We start from the raw sequence: 9,632 nt of genomic DNA, 5'->3' as shown, positions 1-9,632 counted from the left end.
ACTTTTGTTGAAAGATAGTATTGCTGCAACTTAGCAGGCTACCATTACACCTCAGCGTTTCCCTTCCTAATTTTTTTGTCTATTAAGAGGAGGGACAAAAGTTCCTGTTTAGTAAATTAACAGGTACTTTTACAAAATAATTTTTATTCATACGTGTAATTACTTGTGTGCGTCTAGAATGATGATTACCTTTTTTGCAAGAATGACTCTTTTTAGGACTCATCTGTATTCTTTTCAGATGTCTTGCCTCTACTGAGTCATAATTATTGGCTTGGATTCTTACACTACCCAGGGGACTGTTAACTACCTTTAATCGCTGACAGTGGCTCACCTTCTTCAAGGCAAGAAGGCTTTAACTACCAGATAGATGCCAACAATCTAGAATTGGAATAGAAAACCTATTCCCAGGCTAGTGCAGCCATTAGACAACTCGCTCTCTATGCCACGTAAACCAAAGCACACAGGTCCAGAAACACTGGCTTGGAGCAATGCCTGCATGCCATGGTGCTTCTAAGTTAAAAACCTGAGACCTTGTGTGTATATGGCTTCTATTTACTTCAGCAACTCATTTTTTTACAGCAACTCCTGGAAACAGAAATTGAGAGGGAGAAAATAACGGGAGAACTTACAGGGATCTTCAGAAAACAAGGAAGTGCCCTCTGACATCTGCCCGAAACAGCGGGTCGGTATCAGTTCACAAAGTTTGGTCTGTGGTACCGACTCCACTCCTCAGAAAGCATTTGGGTGCATGCCTCCCACTGGGGGGTGGGAGGGAGAATACTGGAGGTATTGCTAAACAGGTGCCTGTTCTTCCCTGCGAGCCCCCAGCTCTGGGTTCACACACCAAGCTGCGGGCAGCAGCAGAGCCACTTAACAGGGCTCGGACTGGGCTGAGGTGCCCCGCCAGGCCGCCGCTCCCGCAGCGAGCACAGCGCCGGGGCCTCACCGAGCAGCGACTGCACCAGCGAGTCCGGGCGCTCACAAGCGATGACTCAGTCTCCCCTAAATTAGGGGATTGCCGGTGACGTCTGCTAAAACAACAAGAGGCAGAAAGCGCACGTTGTTTTGCTTCAGCAGAGCTGGGGTAGATCTTTCCAGCCCCGCCTTCCCCGCTCCTCGTTCCCCGATCCCGGCAGAGCCGGGTGCCTGAAGCCTCCGGGACATGGCAGCGACTCCAGGACGCAAAGGCAACGCTGACCGACAGCGGGGCTCCTCCGCTGGACCGCCGGGACACTGGCGGGGAGCACAGGGCTGTACTCGAGCTCCCCTTCTCCTCCTCCCCTTCTGCCGGCAGTAAGCCCTCTCCACCAGCAACCATGCGGGGCGGGAGCGTTCCGCCGCCGGTATCTTGTATAACGCAGCCCCGGCGGCGTCCCCCGGTGACGCTTCCCTCGCCACTGCACGGGACAAGGCAGCCGCAGCGAGCTCGCTGGCTCGCTGGCTGGCTCGGACACCGCCCTCCTTCCCTTTTCCTCCCCTCTTCCTCCCCTCCCACCTTCCACCCAGCCCTGCCTCGCGCATGCGCAACCGCCCGGGGGACCGCTGGGAAACGTAGTCGCGCTGCGTCCCTAACGGCTCCATTTTCTCCCCGTCGCCAGAGGAATTGCGCGTGCGCAGGCCCGCCCCCTCCCCTCGGGCGTTACCGCCCCCTCTGCCGCGGCGCGCGGTATCCCGGGCAGCGGTGTCACAGCGGGGATTGGCCGAGGGGGCCGCGGGGCGGGACGCGAGGGGCGCGCTGATTGGCTGGGGCGGCTGTCAGGCGCCGCGGGGTGATGGATGCGGGTGCCCGCTGAGGAGGGAGGGACGGAACGCTCCCCGGTTCCCCTCGGCGTCCGGCGGCGCGCCGGGCACAGCCCTGCCCGCAGCGCGGGGTGGAGTCGCGTGGTTCTCAGTGGTCCCCTCTCCTAGGAAGGGCTTCGGAGCCGCTCCATCCCGGGGCGAGCTGGAAGGAGGCGAGACTCCTCCAAAGTCCCGGTACCCTAGCGCAAAAGCATTCACTTGCTCCCGCGATCCCCCCCAGCCTCCCCGCGGGCCGCTCGCCTCGCAGCCTCCGCACAACTTCACCGGAGCCTCCGCCTTCCCCGGGGCTTCCTTCACCCCACGCCCACGCCGGCCCTGCGCCGCCCGCCCCCTGGCTCGGCCCGCATCCCCGCCGCCTTCCCTCCCTCCCCAAACGTGAGTAAGGGAGGCGGGCCGATGGATATGCGGAGGTTCCGGGCGGGGGAAGGGATTGAGTGTGTGCGGTGAGTGTGTGAGAGAGAGAGAGAGAGTGTGTGTGTGTGTGTGTGTACACAGCGCTGGGAGAGAGCGCATGCGCCCTGGCTGGCGGGGCCGAATGTTTCCCAAGTGTTTGAAACTGGTATTTGGGTTTTCCACGTTGGATCTAGCGCGGCGTATGGGAGCGAGGAGGCTGCGTTGATATCGCCGGGGAGCGGCGGCGGCGGCGGCGGTGAGGAGGAGAGCGGGGAAGGGGGGAGCGGAGGAGAAGCAGAGCAGAGCGGCGCTGGCGCAGGCAGAGGGGCTGCCGCTACCTCTGACAGACACTTTGCAGAGCACATTTTGTTTCCAGATTGTTTCGGAGGAGCTGGTTTAAGCCCCCCTCCTTTCTCCTCCTCCTCCTCTCCCCCTCCCCTCCCCACACACACACACACACACGCACACACACACACAAATCCCTCTGATTGTTCTTACCACCTCCTTCGTGAATTACCCACAACGACAGCCATTCAATCAGCTGCTGCTGGCTGTAGGGGACTAGCGGAGGGTGTGTGTGTGTCTCTCTCTCTCCCTCTTTTTCACACAAGAGGAGTCAGATGTAGCTTCCCTCGGTTTTTTTGGGGGGAGCTACCGAGAGAGGTGGGCAGGGAGTGAGACCTTCATCGGGGTTACCGTCTTTGAAGGGAGCAGCACTTGCTCTCATACGGAGAGGTGTGGGGAAGGATTTTTGTTTCTTTGCCGGATGAAAATGTTGAGTCCTGCAAACGGAGACCAGCTTCACCTAGTGAACTATGTGGAGGATTATCTGGACTCCATCGAGTCTATGCCCTTCGATCTGCAGAGAAATGTCTCCTTGATGAGGGAAATTGACGCCAAATATCAAGGTAAGTGTTTTCTATATATCTGTGTGTCCGTGTGTGTGGTTTGGGGCTCAGGGGGGAAGGGTGTCTTTCCCTTTCTTTTCTTTAGAGCTGAGCCTCGGCTCCGTTTGCCCCTCTGCACCCCACAGGGATGGTAGCTTTATTTTTGAGAGGTAAAAGGAGGAAGAAAGCCGGGAGGAAAGATCCGAGGAGAGAGGGGGACTGATCTGCAGCGTTAGCTCTTGTCATGGGGCGGAACAAAAGGTCTCCGGCTTTTCTTATTAAGCAAGGACTCTGCTTTTCTGTGTAAATTGCTGGCCAAGAAGGCGGGGGCAGGGAAGTGGGGTGTGCGGTGCACAAAGGGGGGCCGTCCCTGGCCGTGGGGCTGAGGTGGAAGGGTTTGGGGGTACGGAAGAAAGTGCTGGGTGGATAGAGGGGGAAGAGATTACAGCACAACATTTAGGAATGTACAGTATTCATTATGGCTGTAGTAGGGGAGAGAGGCAGCTAGTGAAGGAGGGAGGGAAGGAGGGAGGGAGGGAGGAGAGGAGAGGGGGGTTAGGCGAGAGTGGGGGGCAGGGTGTGCTTTCTTCGCTCCCTTCTCGGTGGGTTTCGTTTCACCCGGTGAAACAGCCCCGCTCCGTTGGGCGGGGGGGCCGAGGGGGCAGGACCGGCGTGTGCGGTGTGAGTGGGGGGGGACGGCACACACGGTCGCGTTTACGGCCGGGCTGAAGCGCCCCCCTCCCTCCCCGCGCTCGGGGCACGCCGTCCCCGTCCCCACGGGCGGAGGGAAGGAAGGGGAGGCCGGTTTGCGGGACTCGGGGCAGCTTTGTCACTTGGTAGCTGGCGTCCGCTCGGAAGCAGGGGGAGGGGGGAGGGCGCTTTATTCTGTACCGCAGGTAGCGGTGACAGCCGGGGTGCCGGGAGGGGGGACCCCCTCTCCCTGCCCGCGCCCCCGTGCATGTGGCCTTAGGGGCGGCGGGCAGCGAGCCCTGCCTGCCGTTGCCTCAGCCGCTCCTAGGGCAGCTCACCATGGGAGCCCGTCAGCTCCCGGGGGAAGGGTCCGGGGGAAACTTCTTCAGGAGCCCGTGGGGGCTTTCGGGGGTGGGAAGGGAAGAAAAGGACAAGGCGGGCATTGCACCCCATGAAACCGCGTCCAGCGGGCACCTCCGCGCTGTGCTAGGAAGGGGCGTCCGCGCTGTTTTTATAGACAGACCTCGTTAGCATATCGCGGTTGGCCACGCCCGTCGGGGGTGCTGATAGGGCGGGGGCGTCCCCACGGGCCGGCCGTGCCCCGCCTCCCCGCGCGGATTGGCTCCGGGGCCGGGCCGACCCGTCTCCCGGCCCTGCCTCGTCGTGACGTTTCGAGAAGCAACTTTTCCGTGGGGCTGATTTGAATATCTCGGCCGGCCTCGGCCGGCGCGCTCTGATTGGCCGGGTTCACAGCAGGGGGCGGGGCAACCTTGGCCGTCCGGAGAGTGACTGACGTGTCGGGGGGGGGGGGCGCTTCTGCTCCAGCCGCACCTCGCTCGTGACTGGCCGGAGGGGGCGGGCGCCAGCTCGCTCGCGCCCGCCGTGATTGGCCGCTGCTCTCTGTCAATCACTCGTTTGTTGCCCCGGGAGAGTCCGTTCGGCCCCGCTCGGGACGGCGGGGGCGGAGCCGCCCCGCCCCGCCCCCCCCCGCGCCCCCGGGACCGCCGTGGGTTCCGCGGGGACGTCCCGGTTTCCTGCCCGAGAACAATGGCGGCTCCGTCACCTCCGGGGCGGCCCCGGGCGCCGCAGAGGGGCGGGAGGAGGCCGGGCTCTCGCCCGTGTCCCGCTCGCCGTCGTTCCGCGGCGTCTGAGCCCCCGTGAGGCCGCGGAGCTACGCTGGGAGTGAAGCTCCGGCGGCATGGCTTCCCTCCGCTTGAGTGGTGTCTGTGATGCCGGGAGCGCGCGTTCGCCAGTGCCTCAGAGCGCAGCTCTCCGCTCCCGCTGCTGCAGCACGGTGCGGCAGCGAGGGTTCCTGGGATCGCCGTGAGCCGAGGCTCCCGCGGCGGCAGCTGCAGCCAGCCCGAGCCGCAGCGCGGCCCCGGTGGCTCCCTCAGCACCGAGCGAGCGGCGCTGCGCTCCCGGCGCCCGGGCCGAGCGCCCCCGGCTTTGCGCAGCTCCCGCTCCGTGTCGCACATGCCAAACACGCCTGGGCCGGGATCCCAGCCCGCAGCCGGGCGGGAATGGCAGCGGGCAGTGCTGGAACCGAAGTTTTCCCGACTCCGAACTTCCGTCGGTAATGGTTTTGTGCTGTTCAGACAGACCGTTCTTCGTAGGAGATGCCCACCCACCAGATTGAGATGGGTTAAACTGATGACATCGGTCAAGTGCCAAAACTTAAAGCATAAAACCTCTGTATTTCAGCCACTGAAAAACATTAACTCTGCTTTTTCAGCCTTCTTGAACGTAGAATCCGCTGTATGTTTGAAGGATCTTTTGGTGGCATCTTGGGTGTACCATTTTTGGTATTTTTTTATTGTTGTTTTGTTTTGGGCTTTTTTTTTGTAGGTTAAAAAACCCACCAGTTGCTTAAAATGGTTAATAACAAATCGGAATGCTGATTTGTCAGATAGGTTATATTGCAGAACCAGCTGACAGGTCGTGCTTAACCGATGTGTGAAGCACAAGCTGCAGCTCTAAAATCTGAATAAAGCTTGTGTAATATTTCCATGTCTTCACTGGAAATTGTGTATGTTTAAAAACTCTGCCGAGGAAAGCCAAAACCTAAAGCACAGGATAACTCTTGGTTTGCATATGTGTCACATGTTCCTATGAATAAATAAATAATAAAAAAATGTAAGTTAAAAAAAGTTTTGGTAATGCCATTGGCATATATGAGAGATCCTAGTTTCTGTTAGATGAATTGAGGTCAGATTTTATATATATATATATATTTAATATATTTTGCTTCTCTAAGACAGACTGTTCTAACCTGTGAGAAAGGGAAAATTCAGAGAAGAAAGGAGATGCAGGAAAAACATTCAATGTGTTTTTGAGGACTTAATATGGAGTGCTGAGTGTCGTGTACGCTGTAGTTTATTTGGGTATCATAATGAAACTCAAAAACATCTTAAAAAGAGGTTTCCATGGCCATTCTTGAAACTTTAGATACTTTGTGCATTGTTGTTTTTTATAAACTGTTAGAACAATCCTTGAGGTGCAATTCAGGATGTAACATATTTTAAAGCAGAAGCTCCAGCTCCCCGTTGTTGCCTATCATCTTTAATGTTATCTTTTAACTTCCTGCTCTGCAGTAAGTATTTAATGAAGATAATATTTTTGTGTTTTAAAGAATAGCAACATGTATTTTACAGAAAGTGTAGGTGGGAAATAATCTAAACCTCCTGGACATTGTAATCCTAGTTTTGCAATCCAGGGATTTACACAGCCTCATATTTTCAGCAGAAATAGCTTGACAGTATTGGATGAAATAGCTTTGGGTCTAGGCCTTGTATTTGGTGCTTCTGCATCTCCTGTCAAGTAACCCAGCAGCGTGCTTCTAGGGTGGTTTGTGCTTTCTTTCTGTCCCACTCTCTTTCTCCCACTCTGTCATTCACTGAAAATGTTAATGTTGTTATACAGAAAATGTCCAATGATTTCCCCTCTAATTTTGCAGTTAACCTTGGACCTTTTGACAGTATGTGTATTGGTTTAGTTAGTTCTTTTTAATTACTGAAAAGTTTAAAGGGAAGCATTATCAGCATACATAAAAATATATATTTAGTCACTTTTTTCCTCCTAAATCAGCCTTTGCATTCCATTCCTGTGTGACCACCTAGAACAAAAGCAGTCCAGTGGAGTCATGAGCTGCTGTCAGGTACAAGCTTCAGGGCACCTGTCTTTGATCAGAGCTGCGTGTTACAAGAAGTTGTTGCTGTGTGGAAGGAAAAACAGGAGGTTTTGTTTTGCCATTTTCCCTGTCAAAAATATTTATAGTTTTTATTTCTTCTTTGCAGAGATTCTGAAGGACCTGGATGATTACTATGAGAAATTTAAGCGGGAGACTGATGCTGTGCAGAAGAGAAGAATGTTGCACTGCATACAGAGAGCCTTGATTCGGAGTCAGGAACTGGGGGACGAGAAGATCCAAATCGTCAGTCAGATGGTGGAGCTGGTTGAGAACAGAACAAGGCAAGTGGACAGCCACGTGGAGCTGTTTGAGACTTGCCAAGAGACTAATGACACCACTGGAAACAGCGGGAAAGCCAGCCAGGATAAGTCGAAGAATGAGACAATCGCACAGGCTGAAAAGCCCAACAACAAGAGATCGAGGAGGCAGCGGAATAATGAGAATCGAGAGAATGCCTCAAATAATCATGATCACGATGACATCACCTCAGGAACACCAAAGGAGAAGAAAGCAAAAACATCCAAGAAGAAGAAACGATCCAAGGCTAAAGCAGAGCGGGAAGCTTCTCCTCCTGACCTTCCTATTGACCCTAATGAGCCAACATACTGCTTGTGCAACCAGGTCTCCTATGGAGAAATGATAGGATGTGATAATGATGAGTGCCCCATTGAATGGTTTCACTTTTCTTGTGTGGGACTCAACCATAAACCAAAGGGCAAATGGTACTGCCCCAAATGTAGAGGAGAAAATGAGAAAACTATGGACAAGGCGTTGGAGAAATCTAAAAAAGAAAGGGCATACAACAGGTAGTTTGTGGACTTTTCATAGTGAAGGAAAAAACCCACCAAACCAGTGTATTTATTGTCAGTGTCACCTTTGTTGAGGTGAAAGGATTGTAAAATGTATATTTTTAAAGGAGGTTTAAAACTGAACCATTCCTGTTACAGGGACGGCAATAAGAAATTTTGGGTTTCATTTGGTAAGCTGTAACAAGAATGTGGTCTGTGGACCAATGTATTCCAAAAGTAAAATTATAAGAATATTCGGGTGTTTCTTAAAAGATAAATTAATAATTTTCTTTATTTCTTTTCTTCTTTTTTTTTCTTTTTATTTTCTTTTTTTTTTTTTTTTAGTGCTGGTAGCACTCTACCCATTAAAATTTTGACAAATATTTCTTGAAATGTAATTTTGTTTTCCTTAATGAAAAATGTTATTTACCTTTTGAGTAAAATTGATAAATAGTTTAACCACCTGGCTGTATCTGAATAAAGCTGCAATACATTGCAAAAGTAACTTCTTTTGGTGATAAGCAAGAACAAACAAAAGGAGGGTAAAATTTGGTTCCTGCTACAAAGTGTCAGTATAACAGTTCAATAGCAAATGTTTAAATAGGCTTAGAGGATTATTTTTTAAAACAAAAAGTTAATGGTTAAATTTTAAACAACAAATATTTTATATGCTGGCCAGGTACCACAAAGGCCATTTTTAAATGATTGAATATGTTTTGTATTTAACCAGGAAGTGGTTTAGTAATGAGACATAACATAAATGAAGCTTTATACTGTCACAGATAGTGGTGTAGCAATCCTTAATTTGTTTAAGTTGTATAAATGTACATTTTAAGTGGAGTTGCACTTACTGTATTATACTTGGAAATGCAGCCAAATGCCATTGTGTAACCAATGTGCATTTCCTGCTGTATGTATGAAAATTGTACAGATGTGATATTAAGAAATAAATGAAATGACTTTGACAGTTTGCTTCTTTAGCAGTCTTGTTTAATGATCATTCATGTAGCTCAAAAAACCCAGAAATTCATCTTTGACCTCAGCAGCTGCAGCAAGCTGCTGCTGGAAGCCTGAACCTGTTGTAGTGGTAACCAAATTACAGTTCTGATAAAGGATCTTCATAGAACGTATGGCCAGCAAGGTCGTAGGAGAGCCAAAACAGCATTCAGCTTTCCATCCAAATCTTCTCATTTTGTGCTTGCAGTCACTCCCAGACCCAGACATTTATCTGAAAATCAATAGTACAGAGCTGGTCTTGTTCAGTTTTTTTAATGCTTTTTTCATTGTGGATATAAATTATTCCATGTTTGTTATTGGGATCTTTTGTGTTTCAGCATTTCCCAAGTATTCCTGCAGCTGTTCCAGGGCAGGCCTTTTTGTTCTTCATGGTCACCCCATACCAAAATGTACTTGCTGTGACCAGGTGCTGTGCCAGGTACCCAGTGCTCTGTCCCTTGGATGGACACTGAAGCTTGGTCAGGCTGTTTCCTTCACCTTCATGGCCTTAGGGGCCGACATTACAGTGAGCAGATCTCCATCACACTGCAGGCCTTCATCCAGTGAGAAGGGAGCAGGACCAGCAGCTGTACGAAGGCCGTGGAAGTGAAAGTTGTGAAATCCAGTGGATCAGGTGAAAGACTCACATAAAAAGATGGGAGCCTGGGATTGGTGGTTTTTTTTTTTTAGAACATTCTGTGTATAATGGTGGTGTTTTGTTTCCTGAACAGTGAAACCATACCACTGAAATGAGCCTTGTATTCCAGAAGATCCTTCTGTAGGGAGTAAGGTTTTGATCTAGCCAAACACAAGACAGCTGAAGGGGTTCAGTGTTTTCTAAAAATGTACTGAGGGGCCCCAAAATACACTGCATCACCTTGCTGCTGGAAA

At 51.8% G+C, this 9,632-nt stretch overlaps 1 protein-coding gene across 6 annotated transcripts; it reads left to right on the top strand.

Annotated features, from left to right (window-relative positions):
• Positions 1 to 2,171: 2,171 nt before the first annotated feature.
• On the top strand, positions 2,172 to 8,701 carry ING1 (inhibitor of growth family member 1). 6 transcript variants are annotated; one of them, XM_054271581.1, is made up of 3 exons: positions 4,923 to 5,525; positions 6,855 to 6,924; positions 7,064 to 8,701. In XM_054271581.1, the coding sequence occupies exon 3, from the start codon at positions 7,135 to 7,137 to the stop codon at positions 7,765 to 7,767; it is 633 nt and encodes a 210-aa protein (XP_054127556.1). In that variant the 5' UTR covers positions 4,923 to 5,525; positions 6,855 to 6,924; positions 7,064 to 7,134; the 3' UTR covers positions 7,768 to 8,701. The 6 variants fall into 6 exon arrangements, with proteins under 6 accessions (XP_054127552.1, XP_054127556.1, XP_054127558.1 ...); XM_054271582.1 differs by lacking the exon at positions 4,923 to 5,525 and adding an exon at positions 5,555 to 5,572; XM_054271580.1 differs by lacking the exon at positions 4,923 to 5,525 and adding an exon at positions 5,570 to 5,903.
• The last annotated feature ends 931 nt before the right edge of the window (positions 8,702 to 9,632 follow it).

The sequence above is a fragment of the Melozone crissalis genome, unplaced genomic scaffold (genome assembly GCF_028551555.1).
Source record: "Melozone crissalis strain CALT ecotype California unplaced genomic scaffold, PUWL_Pcris_2 ptg000013l_1, whole genome shotgun sequence".
Taxonomy (NCBI): Eukaryota; Metazoa; Chordata; class Aves; order Passeriformes; family Passerellidae; genus Melozone; species Melozone crissalis.
Note: the sequence above shows the minus strand (reverse complement) of the source record. Positions and strands in the feature narration are given on the sequence as shown.

Bases quoted from the DNA above. Each gene is read 5' to 3' on its own strand.
- ING1 (XM_054271577.1), top strand. From the start codon at position 2,960: ATGAAAATGTTGAGTCCTGCAAACGGAGACCAGCTTCACCTAGTGAAC. The intron at 3,102-7,063 runs GTAAGTGTTTTC...TCTTCTTTGCAG, and splicing joins AATTGACGCCAAATATCAAG to AGATTCTGAAGGACCTGGAT.